Raw genomic sequence first — 27,014 nt, forward strand, 5'->3', positions numbered from 1 at the left:
AATGACGCCCACGACATGGCTAAAGCTATAGCACACCCACAAAGATATTTGTACTTGGTTGTCTAATTTGCATGCATGAGTATAGAGCATTTTCCATGCCACTAGTACATATATGCCTTTTTCAAAGTCAGTGCAGGATCCATATTTGTGCAGGTCTTTAAAAATCTGCTCTCTTACTACACGTTACCATAATTTATCTGAGAGAGCTTCAAGGTGACAAACTCTTTATGCCACTTTTACTTTCCCAAAGTCACTTCTGAATAATAATGATGGCTATCACGAGTTCCAGCATCACATAGGAGAATCTGCTTGTTAGTGATTTTAACATCAGTTAGCTGGCTGTGAACGAACCTGGCTAAACATATCCACATGCTTGGTGCCCGGAATTTGAAATTGGTAATATTTAGCAGCAAGGGCAACCTTAGACCCAATAACGAGACTTCAAAAAAAAAAAAAAAAAAAAAAAAACCCAGAGGATGTCCCAGAAAGAATTGGGTTCTCCTGCTTTCCAAAGCAAATGCTTCTGTCATTAATACTAAAACTGTGACAGCCTGACCCACTCTTGCCTGGGAGCCCACTTTTCCCACCAATGCTGAATTGTTGGAAGCCCAGATGGCATTCAGCACCAAAGGGGGAAATGCCCGAATCTGAAGAGGAACCAAAAGAAATTGTACCAGGGAAAGGAGATGGGAATGGAAAACAAGTTCCCAGAGTATCTCTGTCAACAAGCATGTAGACTCTTTATTACTAGAATATGCAGAATCCCGTGGGAATTGCTACATTTTTTTTTTTTTTTTTGCCTTAACTCTTCCCTTGCCAGTCCTTCTCTGGCTGGTTGAACTGCCTCAGCAAGAGGAAGGGTCTGTCCCATCCAGAAGCCACTCAACAGCAGGCCTCAGGAGCTGCACTCCTCACAGTGACAGGAGAGGATGTACCGGTAGGTAGCCGTGAGTCGCATGCCCCCTGAGCAGCGCAGCCGCAGTGCCTTCAGCTTGGACGTCTGGGGCCGGCAGCAGTGACAGGAGGAGCGGAAGGGCTGCTTGAGGACAGTGCTGAAGGAGACCAAGGGCTCAGACCGTGACGCCTGGCTGCAGTGTCCCTCGCACCGGGCCAGGAGTACCATCTGGGGAGAGAAAAGAAGTGGTTACCCCACGTGCGTGCATGCTAGGTCGCTTCCATCATGTCAGACTCTTTGCGACTCTATGGACTATAGCCTGCCAGGCTCCTCTGTCCATGGGATTCTCCAGGCAAGAATACTGGAGTGGATTGCCATGCCCTCCTGCAGGAGATCTTCCGGACTCAGGGATTGAACCTGCATCTCTTATGTCTCCTGCATTGGCAGGCGGGTTCTTTACCACTAGTGCCACCTGGCAGTCCCAGTTACCCACTGGGAAGCCAAAATCTTAGCCAAGTCCCAAAGCATCCTTTAAAAAGCCCTAACACTGCTGGCTGGATGAGTTCCTGCTGGAAGAGATCAGTGTAAAAATATTTACACACCTACTTTTATGTCCACAGTTTAGCACTCTTATCATTATGGCTTTAAAAGTTATAACACAAGATCTTTACATTAAGGACTTGGGGGAAAGATTCATTCAAAACAAAGCCTGATATATACATGCTTTTTGCTTCATTTTAAATACAGTAATTTTTAAAAGATCCTCATTGTTTTTCATCTGGTGGTAAAATGCTAGTGCAATTTTTCATCAAAATAAAGTTTACCACAGATATAAATGAATTTTCCCAATTGAAACTGGGCTTTCAGCCGCTATTCAGTAAAATTTCCCAACCTAAGTGAAAAAGAATCTGTATCTGTTATTATACATGAAAATATAAAGTATGATAGCATCACCTGTGGTGGTTGTTCAATTGCTAGGTCATGTCCGACTCTGTGAGACCTCATGGACTGCAGCACGCCAGACCTCCCTGTCCCTCACTATCTCCCAGGGTTTGCCCAGGTTCAGGTCCATTGAATTGGTGATGCTATCCAACCATCTCTACATTGCTGCAAATTTGCTTCTAAAATGTCAACACTCAGGCCCCATCTCAGGCCAAGTGAATGTAAATCCTCTGGAGTCGAGCCCAGACTTTCATGGTTTTCCAAGCTCTTTAGGTGATTCTGAAGGTGTGCTGGGGGTTTAGTACCATCGGACACAGCCCACCACCATGATGAGCAAATAAAAACCGAAGAATAAAAGAAATTTCTACTGACAGGTGGCAGTTTACCTTTGGCTCCATGCCAGTTCCATCAGTCTCAAAATGTAGAATGTCATTCCAAATTGCAATCAGAGGTAAATAAAGAATGACTACAGAAAAAGAAAAGAAATTTGCTATCTACAGTAAATTGCTAAAGAAAAAAGAATATGGTTTCTGAAGAAGAAAAAGAGAATAACCTAATGATGCTTAGGAAGAACTATTCTGGGCACTACAACTTGAAACAAGAGATTGAAATAGAAACAGGGAATGTTTTGAGACCTGGAATCACACTTCTGGGCATATATGCTGAAGGAGACTAAGATTATGTGCAATTGCATTTTCAGAGTCATTTAAGGCAGATATTAGGATGCATTCATTCTGACCATCTCCATTACCAAAGGTAAGCTAGGGCGATAATAAAGCTTAGGTTTAAGTAGCAGAGGCTATGTGTTCTTTATGAAAGTGAAAGTGTTAGTCACTCAGTTGTGTCTGACTCTTTGTGACCCAATGGACTGTAGCCCACCAGGCTCCTCTGTCCATGAAATTTACCAGGCAGGGATACCGGAGTGGGTAGCCATGCCCTTCTCCAAGGGATCTTCCCTTGGATCCCTACCCAGGGATCGAACTTGGGTCTCCCACATTGCAGGCAGATTCTTTACCACTTGAGCTACCTGGGAAGCCCTATGTTCTTTTTTTTTTTCATTTATTTTTATTAGTTGGAGGCTAATTACTTTACAATATTATAGTGGTTTTTGTCATACATTGACATGAATCAGCCATGGATTTACATGTATTCCCCATCCCGATCCTCCCTCCCACCTCCCTCTCTATCCGATCCCTCTGGGTCTTCCCAGTGCACCAGACCCGAGCACTTGTCTCATGCATCCAACCTGGGCTGGTGATCTGTTTCACCATAGAGGGGCTCTTAATGTGTCTTTAGTAAATAGACCCTTTAAGAATTTGATGCAAGCTACCAAAGTTTTCCGGCAAACAGTGGATATAAGCACAAACCTTATATTTTGCATACAGATTAAAAGGATGGAGCAGAGACTCATTTATGTGTACCATACATAAATGGTATCCTGGGAGTGGCAGTCATAGTGGGAGTAGGGTGGGTAACTTGATTCATTAAGCTATAGAACATTATATATTGAGGCACAGAAGGTGGGGGAAACCTGAGATTATTGGTCTATGTTTATGTGGGAGGGTCTTGCTTGGTGAATTTCATGTTAAGTGATGGAAAAAAAGTTGTCCTATACTTCCAGAACCCACAAGAACATAAAAAGTGGAACTATTCAAATAAAAGATTAAATGATCCATAAATATGCATGAAACTGCTTGACATTTATCTCATGGTATTTTAAGAATTAGCAGTTATTATTGAAAACTCATCAGTTATTATCTCTAATATCATCCTATAGGACAGAATTTAATGCCCAAGAATTAAAAGAAGGAAATGGTCTGCCCATCTTTCCAAAAGGAAAAGATGCATATAGAGACATAGAAGTACAGAACAGACTTTTGAACTCTGTGGGAGAAGGTGAGGGTGGGATGTTTCGAAAGAACAGCATGTATATTATCTATGGTGAAACAGATCACCAGCCCAGGTGGGATGCATGAGTCAAGTGCTCGGGCCTGGTGCACTGGGAAGACCCAGAGGAATCGGGTGGGGAGGGAGGTGGGAGGGGGGATCGGGATGGGGAATACGTGTAACTAATGGCTAATTCATATCAATGTATGACAAAACCCACTGAAAAAAAATAAAAAATAAAAAAAAAGGAAAAGATGACTTCTGGCAATTAGAACTCATTAACATCAATATCTGAAAAGATGCTGGGGGTGAATTCAATAATCTCTTAGCAACCAACAAGAGAATATGAGACTAGCAGGGCTTGGTGAAGGGTGTGCTGGACTAGACCTACTGATTTATTTTCTCTGAAAGGTCACAGAGGCAGGGAAAAAATGGCAGCTGTAAGTCATTTTGATTGTATTAAAGCTTTGATTCTACCCTGCCTGCTCTTCACATTGACAGGGAAAGCAGACATAATCTGAAACTGGTTTTGAGAGACTACGCCACAAGTCTATATCACACATGCCGGTTATTGGTGCCGGCTCCATCCATCTAATGAGAGAAAGAATTCAAGGTCTTCCCAGTCTCTTCTCACCCTTGATAGTACATGGGAATAGTTCCTTCACATCTCACTTTGGAGTAATGTTAAAATTGCTCATCTCTAATGTGGATCATCTATTAGGCAGATGAAGAGGTCTTCAAAGGATCACCTCCACAAATGGAGTCTTTCGAGATTCAGTTTCAGTCTGGATGGATAGAGCTAAGCTGTGCCAGCAGACTTCATTCAGAAGGGCAAAGACATATGGTGTGTCATATCCAAATGAGACATGGAGATGTAAGAGAGGCTGGTTCCATCCCTGGATCAGGAAGATTCCCCTGGAGAAGGAAATGGCAATTTGCTCCAGTTTTCTTGACTGGAAAATCCCATGGACAGAAGAACCCACGGGGTCTCAAGGAATTGGACACCACTGAACATGCACACACCACCAATGATGGCAGCTAACATTTATCGAGTGCTTACAACATGTTATTTCATTTAATTCTCATAATAATCTTCTGTGAAAGGTACTATTATTTTCTGTATCATTATTACAGACGAGGAGACTGAGGCTTTAGTGAGCTTAAATAAATTCCCCAGACTCACCTATCCAGTAAAAGGCGGAGCTGAAATCAAATCCAGATCTGTCTAAAACCAAACCCCTAGTCTAAGGCACTGTAATATCATGCCTCCTAATATTAAGATGCTTTCCTGAGGCATGAGCCAGCCCACCCCTTACTCTTATCTACTTTGACCTGCCTACGATATGGAGTCCTAACCATATAACCACACGAGTCTGACCTTTTTCTTATGCACAGGCTTCTTGGGACCCATCATCACTATCTCCAATCTTAAGCACAGCTGAATCTTCTAAGAACGATGGCAGTCCTAAATAATATCTCCTCCACTGTCAAGTCTCTCGCCCAGCTCCATTCCCCAGTGATTCAAGGACTCCCACAACCTCCCAGCAATTCATTGGATGATACCACACACCCTCTAACTGGTCACCAATCCATCCTTCAGTTCAATAGACCTTTGACACCTTCAAGCATCAGTTTACCTGCCAAAACACATGGGTCCCCAGCTTATGCTCAAGTACATTCCTCATACATGGGTGACCAGGCTGTATTTTATTAATTCCTCTGCATTTTGCAGTGCACTTAACTACTCTTAATGGAAACCATACACATTGCTCCATTATCAAATCAAGAAATGAACATTTTTGGACAAAGAACCCACATGGAGCTGCACCCCTACAGGAGTGGGTTCAATAGGTGGTTATTGCTCATACAAACTTCTATTGATTTTTCACAGCTTGCGGTGGGTGGGGGATGTTTGTGTGTGTGTGTGTATCTGCTTTTGGTCAGGTTCAATTTTTGCTATCTTATGGCTTGATGCTAGGAAGTTAGGCAACTTCTCCAGCAGCCTCATTGTAGCTCCCCAACCTTGGACTCGCTTGGCTCTGGCTGGATATGAAATCTAGTTCCTTTTAACACAAACAGAGCTGCTGAGTTCAGAGTATTTGCTCAAGGATAGACTTTTTCATGTTCTAATCTGATTTCCATGTGCTGAGGCTAAGAGCAACAGAAGGTCCTTGGGTAGTTATAAAAGAATAATAATGATGATGATATATAACATGTATTGAGCATTTACTAGGCTCCAGGCACTGTGCCAAGCCCTTCACAGGCAACTTAATACTTCACAACCATTTCAAAAGGTAAACTCTCCCCACTTTACAAATTAAGAAATTCAAAGGCAGAGGATAAGTCATCTGCCTGAAGTCACACAGCTGTACAATGGAAGGCCAAGATTCTGAACCAAGACCCTGTGATTCCTGAGCTCTCTCTCCTAACTTCGGTGCTATACTGTCAGGGCATAAAAGTCAGCCTTTCAAGCTCTCGAGTTTCTAGCATAAGATGCTAGTTGGTCATGAACAAGTTCAGGCTACATTGTGAGGGTTGCAGCCAGCTGTGATTCCTGGGTCCAGCCCAAGGATTGCAGTCAGATACCTCAGGCTCCCACTCTCTCTGGTGACCTACCACAGTTCTTAGATAGTTATGTCTTTTGCTGCAATACACAAGCGTCTTCTGAGTGGAAGAAAACCCAAACACAGATGGTTTTCATCACCCCTGTTGAAAGACTCACCCTCTCCAAAGCCACTTTCTTTTCCCGTCATGTGGAGACCCCATGAATTCCTGGTGCAGGTCATGGTCTCCATCACTATCAGAATAAAGACCCACCTGTTCCATCCTTCACTATCAGAATAGAGTTTTGGCTATTTTAGCTCAATCGAGTGAGAAAAATTTTTTGTGTTTTCTCAGCAGTGAACATCCCTTATTCCGTGGCACCCCTTGAAGCATCCTGCTTTCTCCTCAGGAACGTGACTCACCTCTGCTTCTCCCCTTCCTCACCTCACCAGGATCATTGATAAATGACTGTTCAGCTCATCTCCAGAGACCCAGGTCAACCTCCGAAGGGTCCATGCCAGGTTTAGAGCATCCACAAAATAGCATCCAGGGGGAGGAAGCAGTTGTGGGTGGTGGGGTGAGCTCTCATAGGGCGGGTGGAAGCTTGGTGAATTCCAGCTAGAACCTGGTCCCTTCACTCTGGTTACAACTCAAACTGACATGAAGAGACTTCTGCACACCAAATGCTTCCTTTTCCTCTCTCCCCACTTTAATTGTAAGCATGATGAGGGCAGAAATGTAGCCTGTGTTTTCTTTTAACTTTTGTGCCTCAACTACCCACCACAGTATAAATTTGTTCCTTTTTTTAAAAAAAAATCAAGTCATATCCATCCAGTAGGCAATTGTGTTATAAACTCAATATCCCCCATTCCCCTCATCTCTCCTACCACATTGTGGGCTTCATGGGCAGCACTAGGAGATGGCTCGGGGATCCTAATCGCCCTTTCTCAACCTTGAGGCTCAGCCTGGGCATCACAGGTCCCCTTTCCTTAGGGAATTACCCCAGGCTTTGTCCCCTGAATCCTCCTCCTTCTTCCCCTTTGGCCACTGCCTGCTTGCTCCTGTGGTCCTTCAGAGTTCACACAACCATCCGCCCTTCTTCCCCACTCCTGGCTTGGGGCCGCCATCTCCTGTTCCTCACCCAGCTCAGACTTAACAGCCCTGTCTTGTGGACTCGCTTTCCCAACCTTGATTCCTGAACACCTCTCTCTGGCCTGAATCCAGAACACACCCTTCCAAGCCCTCCTTCCTCCACTCACCTGAGAAGGGAGGTCAGACGGCTCGATCCGTTCCCTTGTGACTTTGATCCTCCCTTTCAGCACCCAGTACAGTGGCTTACATTTATTTTGCCCCTCTGTGCGCCTTCCCACCCCCACCAGGTCTCCGCGTTTAACAAGAACTGCAGTGAGCTTCATTTTCCTAATCCTTTAAGGCTGTAGGAGATCCCAATACTTATTGAGGTTTCAGTGGTGACTGAAATAGAAAAGTGAGTCTAAACACCTGTCCAGTTTAAAACTTCATCAAGATCACACTATCATTTATTAATGTCTATAAGATGCCAGATATTAAGCTGGATGCATTACAAATTTTACCACGAATACCCAGACCCATACCTTTTGGAAGACAGCATTAGCTTCACATAGGAAGAAATTGAAGCACCAAAGAATGCTTTCACTTGCCCCTAAGTCACCCTTAGTGGGTGTGAAGCTGGGATTTTACAAACTAGGGAGCTAGAATTTAAAACCAGGTCTCTCTCACTTTAGAGCCTGGGATACCTCAGTTCCCTTGAAGATTCCCCAGATAACTCATTTCCACTAACCTCTGACCCCTTACTTGTTTGCTCAACCACCTTTACTAAAAATTCCAGGGAAGATTGTCAATGAAGCTGCCACTCCCTGAATCTTTTGCAGCAAATCTTAGAAGGTGTTACTGAAAGTCAGCAGGCGTATCATAACCTGTGCCCACACTGACCTCCATCGTGGACCATGGTAGCTGGTCCTTTCTGCTTGACTCCGTCAGCCCTTTCCAAAATTGCTAGGAGATAGGTGACAGGCCTCCAGGGCTGGCCAGCTGCAAGTTCAGAGTGAGGGGAAACAGCCTCATGGAAGGCTCCCAGAAAAGCTTTCCCTACTACTTTTATTTTTCTACAGATATTGTTGAGTGTAAATCATTATTTTCAGCAGACCAAAAGTTGAACCTAGACTTCTAAATACCAGCTCCCACTTGCAGTAACATGGATGGATCTAGAGATTACCTTACTAAGTGAAGTAAATCAGAAAGAAAAAGACAAATACCATATGATATCATTTATATGTGCAATCTAAAATACAGTATCAATCAGCATATCTACAAAATAGAAACAGACTCAGATATAGAGAACAGATTTGTGATTGCCAAGGGGGAGAAGGGGTGGGGAGAGAAAGAATGGGACTTTGGCATTAGCAGAGGCAAACTATTATATATAGAACAGATAAACAACAAAGTCCTACTGTATAGCACAGGGAACTATATTCAATATCCTGTGACAAACCATAATGGAAAAGAATATGAACAAGAATATATATATATATATATATATATATATATATATATATATATATATATATATATGTAAAACTGAGTCACTTTCCTGTACAGAAGAAATTAACACAGCAATGTAAATCAGCTATACTTCAATAAATTTTTTTAAATAATAAAAAAAAATAGTGGCTCTTACATTCTATTTGCATCCCTCCAAAACAGGAGGAGCCAGATGAAAAACGAATGAATCGAATGAAAGATGAATTGATAGATGAACACTCCAAGGCAGACATTGCCAATCCTGAGCTAACTGACATTGACCAACCTACTTAATACTTCTTTCAGGTTTCAGCTTTCCTTACCAGTAAAATGGGATGATAAAGCCTTCCATCACAGGTTTGTCAGCAATGATTAGATCATAGAGTATGAGGTGCCTGACACATTTTAAAATTTTAAGCAAATGTTCTTTCTTCCCTGAGCATGCATCAAAAAGCTCCCCTTTATCTGTCTTCCAAAGACCAGACACCAGATAGACTATCCTGAGTCTGTGAGAATTAAGACTTATAGAATATCTCAAAATGAAAAGCAATTTTTATTCCTGGATACATAGAGAAAATTTAATCCAGAGAAGGTCTGAATAGTTGAGATTCTGCCAGGCATATTTTATGGCCAAAGAAGCAAGGTTTATAATTGCAAGCACCCTTTACATAAAACTATTGCTATATTAGGGATAGTTTGTTATGTTTGAAAACAGATTGTTCCCATGAAATTACAAACATTTTTCTACAATCACAATTTTGCGCTATTTATCATGGTATTCTGGAAGAAACAGAGGTGAACAAAGGTGGACTAAAGTCTGTTTCTAGGACTCATGCTCAAGCACCATAAGTTTGTTGGGTTCGAGTTAAGGCTATCTCTTCTTTGATCTTACCTTAACTAATGTAATAATTGCTAAGCCACTCCACCATCATTTCATCAAATCTCAGCTTGTTCTTTAGTTTTTAGAAATGCTTCAATTTTCCTGTTCTTTCCTATCATCAAGTGAACACTTTCTTTGAAATAATTTTATTTCCTTTCTTTTTAACTTATTTTTGGCCTCATCTTGCAGCACGTGGGATCTTCTAGTGCCCCCACCAGGGATCAAACCTGTGCCCCTTGCAGTCAGAGTGCAGAGTCTTAACCACTGGACCGTCACGGAAGTCCCTGATTTTGTTTTCTTTTTTAAAAAGAATCATGATTATATAGGACAACTCAGGAGAGAGAGAAATCATCCATGGTAAGAAACATGAAGTACTAGTGCTCTCTGTAGGGAGAGTGGAGGAGAAATGAGTAATTGCTCTAGTCCATCTCACCTCAGGTCTACAGCTTCTCAGCAATCACAGCTGTGAGAACATGTCCTGTTGTTTTTTCTCAATTTGTTTTATAATCTTTCCTAAGAAGGAATTGCAGGCTTGCAAGATTTCAAGTTTCTCTATTTACTACTTTTTTTTTAAGTTCAACAAGTACAAATAAGAAACTTTGGTTGAAGTGAGTTAATCCAAATTCTGATCTCTCTAAACTAAAACAAGCCATCATCACTGAGCTATACTCAGAGACACTATGGAAATTTTAGCAGGAGACAGAAGTCGTAATGTTTTTAAATGGAGAGGAGAGCCATTAACTTATATGGTCTCAATTTTAGTAGTTGATATTACCAAAACTTCTTAATTATACTGGTAATTTAAAAAATGCATGCCATATGAGAATGTTTAAGCGGTTTTAGTCTCAGGGTTGGAAATGAATATCTCTGAGGTTGGGCTAAACAAATTCTTATTTACCAAATGTGGGCAAATTTCATTCATGTGACTGGGGGCAGTGACAGTTGTGAGAAGTCTCCTTCTGAGTCTATTTTTCCCTACTGTGTGCCTCCCTTCTGGGTGGTCCATGTGGCTGGCCACTCTTGGTGATGTTTAAGCATGGTATTACTTCATACGCTCCATCTCAACACCGAGACATCATTTTTGCCCGTGCAAAAAAAAAAAAAATATATATATATATATATATATAAAACCTGCACCAAAAAGAATGACTTGTATAATCAAGGTAAAATAATACCTTATCAAAAGGCCATTTTTCTTTTGAATTCATTTTAACATAAACACGGCAGTAAGAGAAAGGCATGGACCTGGAAACCATTTGAAGAGCCCACCAAGAAGTATGTTCCAATGCACAATCATATTGATTGTATTCCCTTCCTCTTCATTGCTGGTGGAGATAGGAGTTACGATAACATGTCGACACTGTTTTTCTTTCTTGGACAAGGATACCACTGCTCATCAATTTCACAGCCAAGGATAAAACATACCCCTCCCACCTTGAGCCTAGCATCAACTTAATTGCGGAAGCTTCCAGCCTTTCTTATTGACTTTGAGCAGTCTGAAGAGAGTGAAGGTCGCTGGGTATGTACATGGTCAGTTAGGCAGCTTTATTGACAACAAACAGTTGAAAGCATGGCGGGAAACCCTAAAAGCATGATTCTGCAGCAATCCCTGTGGGTCAGCCATATCCCCATCTCTTGTTATGAGAATAGGCCTGCTCTCCTGTTTCTGGGAGTAAGGATACTCTCACAGAGATCTTGGTCTTACCTTGGAGCTACACTTGTACAGCGGGTGACTGATAGAATCAACATAGTGGTGCCTCATGCAGCGTCGAGGGTCAGAGTCCATCATGAATGAGCTCTCTGTTTTGCTGTCTGTATCTCCCATTAGCGCCAACAGGGAGAGCATAGAAAAGGATGCAGCTAGTACATGATTTCTCATTGTTGTAAGGGAAAACTTCTCAAGAAGAACAGCAGAGGGAGGCAGAGGACTAAAAATTGGAAATGCCTTCACCTCCTAGGCTCCAGTTCTTTCAAAGAAAGGGCAGGATCTGGTTGGAGCTTTCTGCTTGTCATTGTCCTTTGTATGCCGGAATTTCGTCTTACTCTTTGCACTTGCGGTCCATCATCACTGTATCTGCTGCACAACTGTAATGAAAGCAGAAATTATTTTCCCCAGAAACAGTTACCCAGAAAAACTAATGGAAACCTGGAGGTATTGAGTAGAATTTTTTCCATGTCATTTATGAGTTGAGAATATTGGTTTCTAGAGTGTCATTCTCATAAGCTCTCAGTCATTTCATATGGCTTCCCCCATAGCTTATGGTATATATTTAAAATCATTTGAAGGTGGACACAATGGTTTAATGAAAGTACATGTTTACTCTGATCACTGGAGTCCATGTTCCAAGGAACAAGGATAGTTTGAACCCATAGTCAAGATTAACTATGTGATTCTGGCCATAGCATTACTCAGTTGGGTGGTCTCATTCTTATTCCTGACTGGTAGGGGCAAGAGGGGTCTATTTAGTATCTCAGTAAGCTTCGATGTCCATGTCAGCTTCCAGGGCTAGAGAGGAGGCAGGTCAGCAGTAACAAACACAGGGCATGTCCCACGGGAAGGATGCACATTTTCCATGTCCAAGTCTAACCCACCCATCCACCTAGTTTTCCACTTCTGGACTCTGGGCTCATCCTGTTTTTGTGTGAAGCTCCGTGCCACCCAGCATCAATGATAAGCTGCATTGTAAATACACATTATGCTAACTGCTCTCCAGTGTGGTTAAGGCAACACATGTATAGTTGCCAACAGACTCACACATTTCTGAAGAGACTTTGTAGCCCAAGCACATGGTATAATTTGAAAAAGTAAGTGGTTGTTGGAGCAGAGACTTGTCATTAAAGTGGGATCATGCCATACCTGAAATTTGCCTCGTTTTTAAAAGCATATACCTCTTGGACAAAGGACTCCGGTCCATAGTCTGCTCAAATCACCTCAGTAACCCCACCCCCAAGGCATGGCCAGCATTATCACACCAGAAGACAGAAAGCATCAAAAATATTTTCAACCATTTAGGAAAATTGGAGGACTCGACATTACATCAAAAACAAAAGGAACACAATAATTAAAGCTTCAGGGAAGCTTTCAAAGGTATTTCAGATAAAAGTTTGAATATTTTGCTTTATAGTACATTTTTTTAAGCTTCCTACTCACGAACAGTCTGAATAAACATGGCAAAGTATTGATAAGATGAAGTTTTAGTCCATATAAGTTGGTTACTCTTGCTGTAACAGAGTGGCCCCAGACCCCCTTAACCTCAGTTTAGCTGTCTTGTGAGTGTGGGATGGTGGAATCCCAGGTGGAACAGGGTATGTGACACAGGGCTATTTCAGAGTGGAGCATCCTTGGCAATGGCAAAACTTGTGCACGTGTGTTTCAGGGAAGCCCTATAAATTGCAGTAAGGGCAGGGAACAGTAATGAGGGGACTCATCTGGATTCTAGCACTGCCATTCATTAGCTGGGGATCATGTACAGGATCATTTGAACTGTTTCAGCCCTGGTTTCCTCATCTATATAGGAGTTGGGAAAAATGGCATCTGCAGCCCCCTCTTGATCAAAAATGCCAACATTTTAGATACTTAAGGACTCATTTACCCCCATCTTCATATGTAGAGAGTAATCCTAAAGTTCAGGACACCATATTTGCATGCAACTTTGCACCACTTTCCTTTATGTGCATGCTAATGGTAACATCTCACCAAAATTGATCAGACCTGAACCTAAAGCTCCAAATCAGCAAAAGATGCAGAAGAGCATTTTTGCTTTCTTTTCAGCTGCATATTCTAGGTTTTCCTCTGCATGTTACACCGAAAGCCAGCAAGACTTCAGCTCAAAGTGCCAGAGCTTTCTTCAGTTCCATGTCAAGAGGCTGAGGTATTACTGACCATTTCCTGAGTTTCAATATGACTATATTTTCCCAAGTGGTTATCTGTCTCTTTGAAGCCTTAATTAGTCTCAGAAAGAGAATTTATTGGACTTCTCCTTTCACCACTCTGGTCTACAGATATTTCCCCCAGGAATCAATGGCAAAGGGATGAAGGAGAAAAGCAGACATTCCAGTCCTGACCTTCCCTTTCCACTGCCAACTTCTTTTCAGAGCCATGGCCAGGAGGTATGGTTAAATGAGCAAAGCAAATGAAAGAAAAGCATGCATAGCATGATGGTAAAAACAAGCGACGACACCGACAACAAAATCCTATAAAATTGTGTGTATGCATGGTGGTATGTGTTGGCATTTACATTTATTCCACAGAAAAGGAAATATAACAGGTCCTTAAATATAGAAGATGGGCACCCTCACTTATATAAGAGAAATGAAAATTAAAGTACTTTGAGATACTTTGTTCAACCAGTCATATTTATAAAAATCCCAAAGTCTAATTATGTATTCTATTGGCAAGGCTATGGGAAAACAAGCCTATTTTGGAGACAGTACAGTAAAAATTGGTGCAAATTCTATAGAAGCCAATTTGGCAATATTTGTTAAGCCAAAAATGTATATAATTTAGACCAGCAATTTCACTTTGGAGAACTCTCCTACATGTGAGATCACACAAGGATATGGTTATTCACTATAGCATTGGTTGTCATAGCATAAAACTGGAAACAGGACAAAATTTCCATTAGTAGGGGGCTAGTTAAATACAACATTCATACAATCAAATACTATGTACCTCTATAAAGAGGAATGCGGAAACTCTACTGATTTGTGTTAAAACAAAAAGGGATAAGAATATATATTTATGTTAATTTGTATTTACATAGTGAAGCTCTGAAAGGATACTCAAGAAACTATACAGTTAGTTACGTGTGGAGTTGGAGGACAGCCTGGGAAAAAGACTTTTTGCTATATATCTTTTTCTAAATTTGTAGATGTCTGAACTTGCAAATATATTACCTATCCAAAATTTCATTTAAAAAATATACTTTCTCTTTTCAAATCAAATCTTGGCTTAGAAATAGTAATGAAGTTAATGGATGTTTGATGTTTGTGCCACTTTGAATGTTTTAATAATATTAAACTTTTGTTCCTTAGAAGCATGGGAAGACATGCTAGTCTCAGTCAAGTAGGTTTCCCAGTGGACCAGTTTGTTCTTGTGCACTACTGCCACCTAGTAGTAACATTCTGAATTGCAAGCATAGTTAATTTTTTTTCCCAAAAGGTGAATAAAATAATTTTGTAAGCAAATGTTATGACATTTATACTGATAAAGAGCTAGTTAAAGTCATACAAAATGTAACTCTATTATTTGATTTTCTCTTTAAAGATAATAAGCTAGCAATAAAGTATAAAAGAATGACAGAAGAAATATTGCTTCACCATTAATAAGAAATAGATGCTTTCATTTCAACACTCTCATAAAGCATGATACTTTTTGTTCAGTTGTTATATTAAACTCTGACATGAGAATGCAAGCAATAGTGTAAATATGCCACAGAACTCACAGAACCCTTGGAGTGTGAAAGTCTAATCCTTGCAACAGAACACTGGGATTTATGCCTTGTGTTCAAATTGAATGAACAAACACTGCTGTGTTAAGAAGAAGTAAGCAGAATGCTCAAGAAAAGAGTGATTCTAATTAAGTCAAGTTGCCTTAACATTGTGTTGGTCTGGATGTGCACAGATGAGGGTATACAGAGTGCTCTGGGAAGCACTCGCGAAAAGGAAAATCAGGAATGAAGGAGATATACATCACTCGAGATGAGATTCCCCCTTTGATGGCAGCCTAGGGGTATCTATGTCTGTCTTGTAGGAGCCTCTGTTATTTTTCTCAAAATTAAATTAATTCTAACTTACTTTAATTTTATTAAAGCCATGTAGCATAAAAATCAAGTGCCGCCAATGAAGACTTAGAACCTCAGCCCAGCCAGTGATGGATTGAGTGAGAAAGTGACTGTCTCATTGAACTCAGTAGACCTGGGTTGCTCTGTGCTCCGGATACAGTCTCTGAGACATGAACTTGGCCGATATACAGAGCCCACATTCTAATAGCTCCAATCTGGAGCCTCTGCCGGCAGGAGAGGCACGTAGGCTGGCGTGCCCGACTTTGGAGCTACCCTCCAAATGATACCAGTGGAAAAGAACAACTGGTGCCCAGATTTCCCCACCTGTTACCCTCAGCGAAATAATATAGCAGAGCTTACAGCGGGCCCAGCCTCCTGGGTGAGAGATGGTGTTGTATCCACAGATCAACTCACTCTTGGGCTGACCTTCTCCCTGGCAAAGGATAAAGTGCTGGTTTCACACAAGTTATTCCAGCAATCGGCTAAGACAAGTGGCATGTGCCTAGTGGCCTTATTCTTGCCCTGCTTGCCAGACAAGGGAGGGTGGTACTCAGCATCCATATTTCTCCCTTGGACTGTTTTTCAGTATAATACATGCAGGTTTTACCTCCTGCAGCTTCTTTCTACAAATACACATTTAACACATATTCACACTGAACAGCTACTATGAGTCTCCTTTTGCTCTAGCAGATGAGACTTGAGGGTCAGGAAGAAAAATAGGTCCTATTCTAGTTCCTTCTTCCAGCTCACTGCATCCACAAGCAAAGAGTCTTGGCCTGTAGTCTTTCTGGGTAATCTTTTCGGACATGCTGATGAACTCGCTTAACATCTACTTCATATGCAACATTCATTGCATCATTCCTAAGAAGATCAAGTTAAGCAGATGAAATCTAATGACTTTGGAATGATGTCAGTATGCCAGACGGAATTATTCGATGTTTACTATCGCTTAAAACAATCATCTCAGGCATGAGTAAGGTAAAGATGGCAGAACGCAGAGCCTCTCTCAAAGGAATTGCACACACACAAAATTAGGGATTTAAAAGTAGAAGAAAGCTTGCCACTAGATAACACTTCACATTGGAATTAGAAAAACAAAAACTCAAAGTCTCATCAGAGAATGTGAAGTGCTAAGTAGCCCCTTCCCAGGAACTCAAAGAATTCCAATTGAATCTAGTCAACGAGATGCTTTGGAGAATAAGTCAGATGCTCTTCCCAAGGCACTTAATTTATAAACTGTAAACAGCAGGCTGGATTTTATAAAGCATCCCATGTGCTCAATGAATGGTTTTTTATATTATTCCAATCAGACAGGACATCAGTAGCAACGAAGAGGTCAAGCCTGGGCTCACCCAAAGGCAGCCCTCCAGCCTGCCCACCCCAGGTATCTCCAAGGAGGGGCAGCCGCAAGGTCAGTGGGGAGGGAGCAGCTCCTGCCCCTGGCATCTCAAGCATGGTGTCTGTTCTACACCTAGAGGTGGCACAGCATGGGAGGCAATGCTTACCCCCACAGAGTCAGCTTAGGAGAAAGATGACATCCTTGGGATTAAACAACAGCTCTCTAGTCTCAGAGAGCCTCTTTTCTCCCAGCCTGCATTACAAGGTGTGCTCAGCCGCTCAGTCATGTCCAACTCTCTGTGACTCCTGCACCGCATCCCACCACATTCCTCTGTCCATGGGATTTCCCAGGCAAGAATACTGGAGTGGGTTGCCATTTCCTTCTCCAGGCAGACATGGCCAAACTCAGGGGTGATGATGAGGAAGAAAAGAGATAGAACAAGCAAAAGGGAACAAGAAATAGAGCCCAAGAAGGAAACAATAAATCAAAGGCTAAGATAAAGAGGGATGTGAAAAAGAAGGACTGGGAATAGAAGTAATTTCTGACCAACTGTCAAGTGGCGCCATCTGTGTGTGTGTTCTTGGATGGAATAGTTTTACTGTCTGGGGCAGGACTGGTGTGGGAGGACTGGACCTAGAACCTGACTGAAACTTCAAATCCTGATTTTTCAGGAAATCCAGAGGAACCACTCACTGTGATGCAAACTCCCACCTATCTACAGTTTTCATCTCTTCCTCCCCAAACCTATTTCTAGCCTGTGTCCTACAACCCAGTGTCTTACATTCATTTATCAGAAATATTAGATAACTATTCTACAACCTTCTGAAACCCGAAGGGCATTCTACTGTTGTCTGCTCTGGCAGAAGGAAGGCTATGTTGAAGAGCTGAAAACTCTGAGCCCTACCTACTTTCCTGTCACTGGCTGTGTAATCTTGAGCAAGTCAGTTGCCTTCTCTGGAACTCAGTTTTCTCATCCACAAAAAGAACAGATTGGTCTAGATATTTCTATGGTTCTATCTGTTTCTAACATTCTCTAACTCTACCCAAGTTTCTCAGAGTACATGTCTGCTTTGGGGCTACATGGTCCCCAAAGAAATACTGCAGAAAAAGTTCTTTTCTTACTCAAGTAGTTAATGATCACAGAAAAGTCCAAAAAATTTCTACTGTGGGGCCTAAGCCAAAATTTGAAGGTCAAACTATAAGAATTTGACTCTTGATGAGGCCATATTGGTGCCCAGAAATAAAAATAGCCCTTAATAATCAGTTGACTTGGTGTTTGAATGTACTATGATTTATAAATTAATAACATGCTGTTAATAATAGGAAGCAGTTATTGAAGATATTTAACCAGCTCTTATTTCTCTTAAAGCTGTCCTAAAATTTGAAGTGCTTCTTTCTAGTCTTTACCAAATGAGGAGAAGAGAAAGACTAATAGTAGTCAATCATGGTAAAATTAAACTTCTTTCAATTGAGGATGTTGATGATACAGGCTGAGTTCAACATTCTTACACCTTTCCTATAAATGACCCTTATTCCTAATGGATTGAGCCACAGATCTTCATGCCCTAGTGGGGCCATTTGTGATGCTCTGGTTCGGGATAGAAGAGGAAGATTGGTTAGAAGAACTTTCTTTTCTGCAAATGTGGTCAAGAGCAAGGCACTCTGCTTGGTAAAGCATCTATGGAAACGTTGTGCTAGGGTTGCTGAAGCTCTAGGTTGGGCATTAGTTAGTGTTAGTCACTGAGTCGTGTCCAACTCTTTGGGACCTCATGGACTGTAGCCTGCCAGGCTCCTCTGTGCATGGGATTCTCCAGACAAGAATACTGGAGTGAGTAGCCATTCCCTTCTCCAAGGAATCTTTCCCACCCAGCGATCAAACCCAGGTCTCCTGGAGTGCAGGCAGATTCTTTTACCATCTGAGCCACCAGGGGAGTCCTTCCTGGCTGGGAGTTGTACTAAAAGAGTTGTCCATTGAGTATGGGTTTTGGATCCTACGCTGGGCTTCTGTAGTTTTCTATAGTTTCTCTACAAAGACTCATTCTGAGTTCTTAACGGTTGACATAACTGACTTTTAGAGGACAAAGCTTGCATAAATTGGAAGTGACCAAGTCTGATTACCCATGTGTCAAGAAGTAGGATACAGTTGAAGGCTTCTCCTCTGGAGGTTTGGATTATTTCTGTAAATCCACTCCACTAAAATCTGTGACTGATATGGTGATGAGCTATCAGAAAAGGTATAGGGGTGGCCTTTTTGCAGTGCCAAAAATCAACAATAGCCCTAAACATTGGAGCCCGCTTCCATTCTTTCATCAATAATAGGGAGAGAGGAAGCCACAAAAGAAGTAACAGGAGAGATGGAAGAAGCATGATTTTTGTTTCAAATCTGTCACTGCCCTTTCAGTGATTTCAGATAGCAAAATCCTAGAAGGGGATGGTTTCCTTCTTTTCACCCACTCTCTCCCAGGAAGGGGCTTTCACATGAGGACTGAGACATACTCCACCACTCACCTTGTGTAAGACCCTTTGGCAGGAAGTTCTGAGAGGAGTTCTGAGATACCCAGCACAGGGCACTCTGTCTCATCAAAACGTGAATATGCACTCTCCCTGTAGAAAAGAAAAGGTTCCCAGGTGTTCTGGGGACCCCCTGTGCTGATGTAATTTGATACTTGCTCTGCCACTGGACCACTGGCTGTGCTATGGCCTCAGGAGAAGAGGGATAATCAATGTTAGCTCAGGGTACAAGCTCCTGTTCACCCTGGAGCCAAATGAGTATGTTGGCGTTTCTTCAAAGTGTCCAGCAAAGCATTTCCAAAGCTGCATTTGCATCTCCTCACCCACAACAGCGTTCTGGAATGGTGGGTAGTGATCTCACCTAACAGCTGTAGAGCCCTTAGTTAGAAATTGGGCATAAACAATACAGCAACACACTATTTCCATTCCCCATCCAATTTGCCTTTTCTGCCTAGTGATGGGACTTGAATACTGAATCCCCCTCCTGTGGCAATCCGGAAGCGACACTTGGAGACAAAGATTCATGTCAAAGGGGCAAGGTTAAAGCCCAGGGAACTCTACTCAGTATTCTGTAATAAACTATATGAGAGAAGAATCTGAAAAAGAATGGATACACACACACACACACACACACACACACACACACACACACGTGAAAGTGAAAGTGTAGTCACTCAGTCATGTCCAAATCTTTGCGGCCCCATGGACTGTAGCCCTCCAGGCTCCTCCTCCATGGGATTCTCCAGGCAAGAACACTGGAGTGGGTAGCCATTTCCTTCTCCAGGGGATCTTTCTAACCCAGGAATCAAACCTGGGTCTCCTGCATTGCCAACAGATTCTTTACCATCTGAGCCACGAGGGAAGCCAGCCCCCACCACATACACACATATAACTAATTCACTTTGCTCTTCACCTGAAACTAACACAACATTGTAAATCAACTATACTCCAACATCAATTTTTTCAAAGTGAAAAACAAAAAAACAAAAATCAATCACATAAAAATGTGTTTCCCAGGACTTCCCTGATGGTCCAGTGACTAAGACTCTGTGCTCCCAATGCAGGGTGCCAGGGTTTGATCCCTGGTCAGGGAACCAGATCCCATATGCTGCAACTAAAGATCCTGCATGCCACAACTAAGACTCCTGTGCAGCCAAATAAATAAATAAATATCAAAAATGTGCTTCCCTCTATCATTAGTCGCTCTGAACTTATTGGCCTTTTGGTTTTCTGTTTGTGTTTTGCTTTGCTTAAACCACACACACTTTGGTTATGTCTCTTGATTGCCAGCCCCCATGTGACACTTCTATTCTGCTGCTTTTCGATTTCAAACTTCAAAAGAAAAATTCTAATTCTGAAAAGAATCCCGTAACTGGGAGGAAGTCACAGAAATGTATCAAGCCCTTAAATACTGCCTTGAGCGTTAAAGAAAAATTGACCTTGATTGAGAATTGAATTTCTTTGACTCATCACATCCATATTAGGAATGTGTGTGCCTACATCATTTTACTTAGATTTAAGCAAGGGGAATTTTTTTTTCACCTGAAGAGTTGACTTCTTTTTCTAATGACAAGTAAAGAAGGCAACTTCAGAGTTCAAGTCCCTATTCCTGGCAGGGGATAGGCGAAATTAAGGGAAGCTTCCCTTTCTGAAATTATGCTATTTTAAAATCTCCAGTAGCAGATTTTGAGCATCAAAAATAATCCTTTCTCCTTCTTTTTTTTAACTTCTCCTGTGGCCTACTCTTTTCCTATCTTTATTCCCTATTGATGAAAGAATGGGAGGAGAATCCATCTTTAGGGCTATTGTTGGTGGGTGGCACCACAGAAGGGTCACCCCTGAGCATTTTCTGACAACTCATCAACTTTCTTGAATGTATTAACCTGTTGCCCTTTCATTTTTAAAGGATATGGCAATCAGTTGGATCATAGCTTAAAAGAAAAAGTTGGGATTGAGCCAGGCTTTGGAAGAGAGAATATGGTATGAAAAGATTCTTAGCTTTTGTTGAAAAAACAAAGAAAAACATATCTACTGGAAATCTTAAAGAACTGAGTTTAAAGCTATAGACCATGTTCATGTACAGATTTGGACATGAGGGCAAAATGCACTCTGATTGGATGAATTCCTGATTCTAAGGATGAGGGATATATTGCCTCCTAAAGCTACCCATTCTTTGCATTTCTGAGTCAGCAGTCTTTCTAACAAGAAAGTGGTTGTCCCGGACTGTGAACCCCCATCCAGGGAGTTACATTCTAATGACTGAAAATGGCTCTGGCAAGAGGGAAGGCGTGATTCTCAGCAGTATAATCTCACCCATCAGACACTGAGACCCTCTGATGAGGGAGACAGGAAGGATGGATGGTACCAAGGAAATTATTGCCAGACACACAAGAGAAAAGCTTTGCAGATGTGAGAGCAGCTTGCATCAGAAAGCATGCTATGGGACAATCTTCCTTAAAAACTCCAGGATGTGGGTATGTGAATTTGTCACATGCAACCTGCATGACCAAGCCAGCACTCGCTGAAGTACCAGCTACTCCCACCCAGCTGCATATGCACTGGGCTTTCGGCAGGATTCCCCACCCTTTGTTTTATTCCTGGATGCCAACGTAGAAGTTTATGGTTGCTGATTTGAAGGGTGAGGAGTGGGTACTACCAGCTGGAATGTTGCCACTGGTAGGGGCAGACAGGAAAATAGGAAGGCTCTTAATGTCCTCCCAAAGAAAACCTTTGATGGACAAAAGAGTGGTTGTATTTTTACCCTCTCTCTTCATGCTGCCAGGCGTCTTTAAATAGATTCTCTAGCCTAGGGACTTGTATGGAATAATTCATATTAAAACCCAAGAAGTGGCAACAGAGGGGAGTTGGTTCTTTCTTCTCCTTCTTTTCTTTCCCTTCTTTTTTTTTCCTTCTTGTCAAGCTAACAGGGAAAAAAAAAAAGACTCATTTTAATTCAGCTGTGTTCAATTTTTCCTTTTGGGTCTTTTAATGAACTTTAGCTATATCGGAAAAGACTACCAAAGCCCCCAGGAAAAGAAAAGGAATAGGAAGCTTCACTGTAGAGTGCTCTTTAATACCTTTTGGTCCTGAGGACATTAGTAGCATCTTTTAAGGATGCTGCACCTAGGGGGTTACACAGGCTCTTAAATGGGAATGCCTAATTGAGAAGTCCAGTCGTTCCATTTGCAGCTCATAAACTGATCTGTTGTTCTGCTGTTTAAAGAGAGAAAAATAGAAGAAGTCCTCCCCCACTTCCACAGCCTCATGCATTTTTAGTTCAGCTCAACCCAGGAACCATTTCTCCCCTCTGTCTTTCACAAAACGGGTTTCCTAAAGACATTCAGCCCCATACTAGCCAAATTAAAAGTCCTGTCTGTCCTTCTTTTTCCTTGGTAAGGGAAGGATGTGGGAAGGACAGAGCAAGGGGGCGGGTCCAGGTCCAAGGATCCAGGGAGCTTTGTTTCAAGTCACTTGTCTCTCTCCCTGAAACAGAGAATAACCACATTTCTCTTAATGTAGGCCGAAGTGCATTCAGGCGTTCCCATAGCACTCCCACCCCCGGCCCTTTGCTGGAGATGTGCGGGTCACTGTGATGGTATGCCGGTCCCTGCCAGCCCGGGTCACTCCAGCCCTTCTCTCAGAAGCCTAAAGGGCAGCCTGAGCCATGAGGCTGCTCCTCTCTTCGAATGGGCTCAGGCTCGGGGTGCTCCAAAAAGACCCCCGATCCCATCAGCCCAGCAGAGCTGCTGCCAAGAATGACATCCTGGGAATACTATGGATATGGGGAGACCTCATGGGCTGTTGGCCTCGGATGGGACAGGACCCAGGCTGTCTGCTAAACAGACTGAGCAAAGAGGGAACTCACAATGGAAGGAGCTCAGGCGAAGGGAATAGGGGGCGGGGTGGGAGTGGTGAAGAGCAAAAGCGAAGAAAAGCCACATGCCACCCAGGAAGATTCCAGGGAGGGCGGGAGGAGGTGGCGGAGGAAGGACTTGCAGGAAACTAGTACCCAGACATGGCACTGCCAGTCTAGCTGGATTCTTTTCTGAACTAGATTATGCGAAAGAAAGAGGGGAAATATATAGCCTGCCAGCTGTTCAAAGGCTTACAACCTTGCTTTTATTGTCCGGGTAAGTTGGTGAGGTGGGGCATCAGAGGAATTCCAAACATACCATCCCAGAGAAATTTTAATATGTTCCACAGTGTCATACACGAAGAGGAAATGACAGCTGATCACAGCCAGGGCAGGCTGCAGCAATCTGGGCCTTGGGGCTCACCCACCCTCCCATGGCCCAGCTTCCCTCCTCTCTCTGTCCTGCCACCTGCCGCCCCATCCCTCCTGCTCCCACTGGCTCAGCCAGGGGGCCTGGACAAAGTTGCCTTAGTTGACTGTCATGGGAAAAGGTGAGAATGAGCTTGAAGGCCGCTGGCCAAGAAGTTGAGGGCTGGCTAGGGTGAGTCAGCCCCCCTCCCCCCCCACCCCAGGGAGTCAGAGGCATCTTAATCCAACCACAGGGGATTATCTGCTGATAAGGACCAAATCAAGGACTCTGATGATGCTGCCTTCAGGGTCCCGCCCACCCCACCCCCAGTAACCTACTGGTGTCAGAAACAAAAGATCGGATTATTTGAAAGCAACCTTGTTAGTGGCTCTGATGGAGACCTGAGTTTGGGCAAGCACTTCCAGCAACTTCTTCCCAGGGGCCTCTGGAATTTAGGCCAGGCCCAGAGGTCATTGGTTTCGATCCTGGGGGTGGGACAACTAAGTGGGGGGAGATACTGGCTACATCTTCCTCCGGGTGTGTTTCTAATTCAGTGATTCATCAAGCAGCCCTGATGCAAGCCACTGAGTAGGTGACTCATAGCCGTCCCTGATACAGACAGCACGTGGTCCTTTCCAAAGGGGGCTCAAGAGAGCAGAGAGAGGATAAACTGCCCTTTTGCCAGGCTTCTCCTAGCCAGGAGGGAAAGATCTGGGTTGTGCTAACTGTGAGTGACGTGTCCCCGGGATCCGATGATAAAGGCCTAAGGGGAACTCCTTTATCATAAATAGAAAGAAAACCGACCAATATAAGACCATCATTTCTAGTAAATCTGGGTACCAGAAGATATGTGAAATGGTTCTTTCTAACAAGGAACTCATTGACCAGTTTGCCCACTGGCCAAATCCATGTCAGTTCCAAAATCTAACTGGAAATAGCATAGAGACTGAGAATTAGGGCATGAGACAGTGTCTCATTCACCTTTGCATCCATCAGGACTGGCATAACATTAAAAGAATGATGGCATGAATAATTAACCAATAAGAAAAATAGGCCTTGAATTGTAAGTTCTCAAAATACAGTAAAAATTGCTGGCCACCACTGGTGGCTATAATTCTGAGAAATTCACCACATTTTTCAAGGGCCGAGGAAAATAAATGAGTTGGAAATTGTTAAATATATTGAAAAATGATTTATTTTCCCCTTGACAGTGTCATTGGGACTTGAATTAAGATTGAAAACTCCACAGACGTGTTTCCATCTGTGGCTGTCAGCTGATGGTACATGGTCATCTAGAAGGCTTCAGCCAGCTCTCCTTCTACCCAAACCAAATGTACGCTAAAGTAAACGATGCAAAACATTGCGTTTTGTGCTCAGACATTCACATATTGTAGTCTGAATAATAGTTTAAAAAGAATTGTTTTGATTTGGCTAAATGCTTTGTTAACAGCAGTAGTTTAAAATTGTATAGCAATAGAATCCATGGTATCTTCTCAGACTTTCTCGAATAAATAATGACTCTCTCAAAGCTGTAAATTAGTTCATTCAAATGCCAGCTTTTCATTCAACAATGCTTGTTCGCTTAGTTATTAGAGAAAATCACATGAGTTTCCCCAGAAAGCATGTTCCTGCTCCACGATAAACATTGGCCACTCGGATGCTAAAGTTTACTTTCAGAAGCCAGACAGATGAGAAGAAAATAGGCAGATATTTGCATATGATCTAAACACACAACTGAGAAGAATCCGGCAGTCCCCATGGTAGGTATTTGGTAGACACCTATGGCCAACTCTGCATTTTAGACATCTCTACATTTGCAAATGCACCTGGCATTTAATTTAGGTGTTGAAGCAGTTTGCCAATGCCAGCTCCTTGTAATTAAAAAACACTAGTATAAATGAAAAGAGACATGCTTCACAGCATTCGGATCTGCTGTTCATGACAATTTCCAAGCATAGAAGGAGGAACTCCCCTCTTGCCATAGAGCTTCCTTTCCTGCACCTGAATCTCAGCAGAGAAGGGAGGTTACCTTTTTTCATGCAGGTTTATCTCAGCTCCTCCCTGACAAGGAGCCTCAGTTACTGGGCGTTCAGAGTCATTAACATTCTGTACACAAACTTCCCGTCCCCCAAGAAAGAGTTATGCCCAGGCCTCCTACAGCCCAATTGTTCATTTAAAGAGAGAACTTGTGTTCAGGAGCTTGAAAGAACCCTCTGAATATTCCTCAGGTGTTTGTAGGAGTCATCCCTACATGACCTGGTCCCTGGGCTGGTGGGAGCATCCTTTCCCAGTTACTTCTTGGGCAAGGTAGCATCAGTGAAGCTGCAGAGACAAGGCGATCACTAAAAATAACCCTTTGCAATAAGGCCAAGGCAAACAACATGCATTTCCCCGGACTTTTTGCGGAATGCAAATCCTATAGTAAACCCATCCTCCTCTCTCCCTGGCGCTCCTGACCGCATCTATGGAAGTGAAGATCTTGCAAGTTGGGAGAAAGGTGCAAAGGAACCGGATTCCTGCAAAGCGTGACACAGAAAGGTAGAAATAAATGTTGCCTATTGTTTGAAGTCATTCTTAAGCACTCCGGCAGAGCCCTGGCAGGAGATCAGCAGCATACATAAGTAGTAATAAAAGTAAACAGTGCGCTTTTAAACTCGCAGACTTGCCCGCGTTCACAGTGCCCCATTGTAAGAGGGATGAGGGCGGCGGGGAAGATAACCGGGGCTTCAGGAATCCATGTCGGCGAGTAGCTGCTTCTCAGTGTCCTTTCACGGGGACAAATAGAAGAATCATTACAAAGTTCCATCTAACTACGCAGAGTCTGAAAATCCAATCCCTTTCAGTCCAACCAAAGGAGATTTTCCAGCCTCTCTTCCAGGCTCCCCTGCTCTGTCACCGACTTCAAAGACCCGTTCATTTACAAAACACAATGCTAGCGCGCTACAGATTAATGCAAATTCAATTAATGCAAATTTAAGTGGTATTTAAAGGTTGTCTCTTTGAGAGGAGGATGAAACGCTCGCTTTGGAAAGAAGTAATTTCCTAGGCAAGCCGTCAGCGCTGTTTTCCTGCTTACCTTGGGGGAAACGCAGAGCTCCTTTCTCCCCAGACTTTTCTGAGAGCTAGAAAGAGGTCGTGCTACTTCCAATTGCTTTTGTTCTTCTGTCCCTCTGTCACATGGCTTGCCTTTTATATTTGCAACACACAAAAGTTAGGACTGTTGTTTAAGCGACACAGGGAGAGAGAGAGACAGGGAGAGAGAGAGGGAGAGAGAGAGAGAATGTCAAATGGAAAAGAGCCATTGCAGTCATATATCAATCAGGCGTGCGGCCGCAGCAGCGCACTAGCAAATGGGAATGCCAGCGAAATGTGAGGCGCCCGGTATCGGGGACTCGCCGCCTCTGCCCACCGC

At 42.8% G+C, this 27,014-nt stretch overlaps 1 protein-coding gene across 1 annotated transcript; it reads right to left on the reverse strand.

Annotated features, from left to right (window-relative positions):
* Nucleotides 1–895: 895 nt before the first annotated feature.
* NDP (norrin cystine knot growth factor NDP) lies at nucleotides 896–27,014 on the reverse strand. The gene is made up of 3 exons (XM_065916542.1): nucleotides 26,679–27,014; nucleotides 11,413–11,792; nucleotides 896–1,123 (listed from the first exon to the last, which is right to left on the reverse strand). Exons 2-3 carry the CDS (start codon nucleotides 11,584–11,586, stop codon nucleotides 896–898), a joined length of 402 nt encoding a protein of 133 aa, XP_065772614.1. The 5' UTR covers nucleotides 11,587–11,792; nucleotides 26,679–27,014.

Source organism: Muntiacus reevesi, chromosome X (assembly GCF_963930625.1).
Source record: "Muntiacus reevesi chromosome X, mMunRee1.1, whole genome shotgun sequence".
Taxonomy (NCBI): domain Eukaryota; kingdom Metazoa; phylum Chordata; class Mammalia; order Artiodactyla; family Cervidae; genus Muntiacus; species Muntiacus reevesi.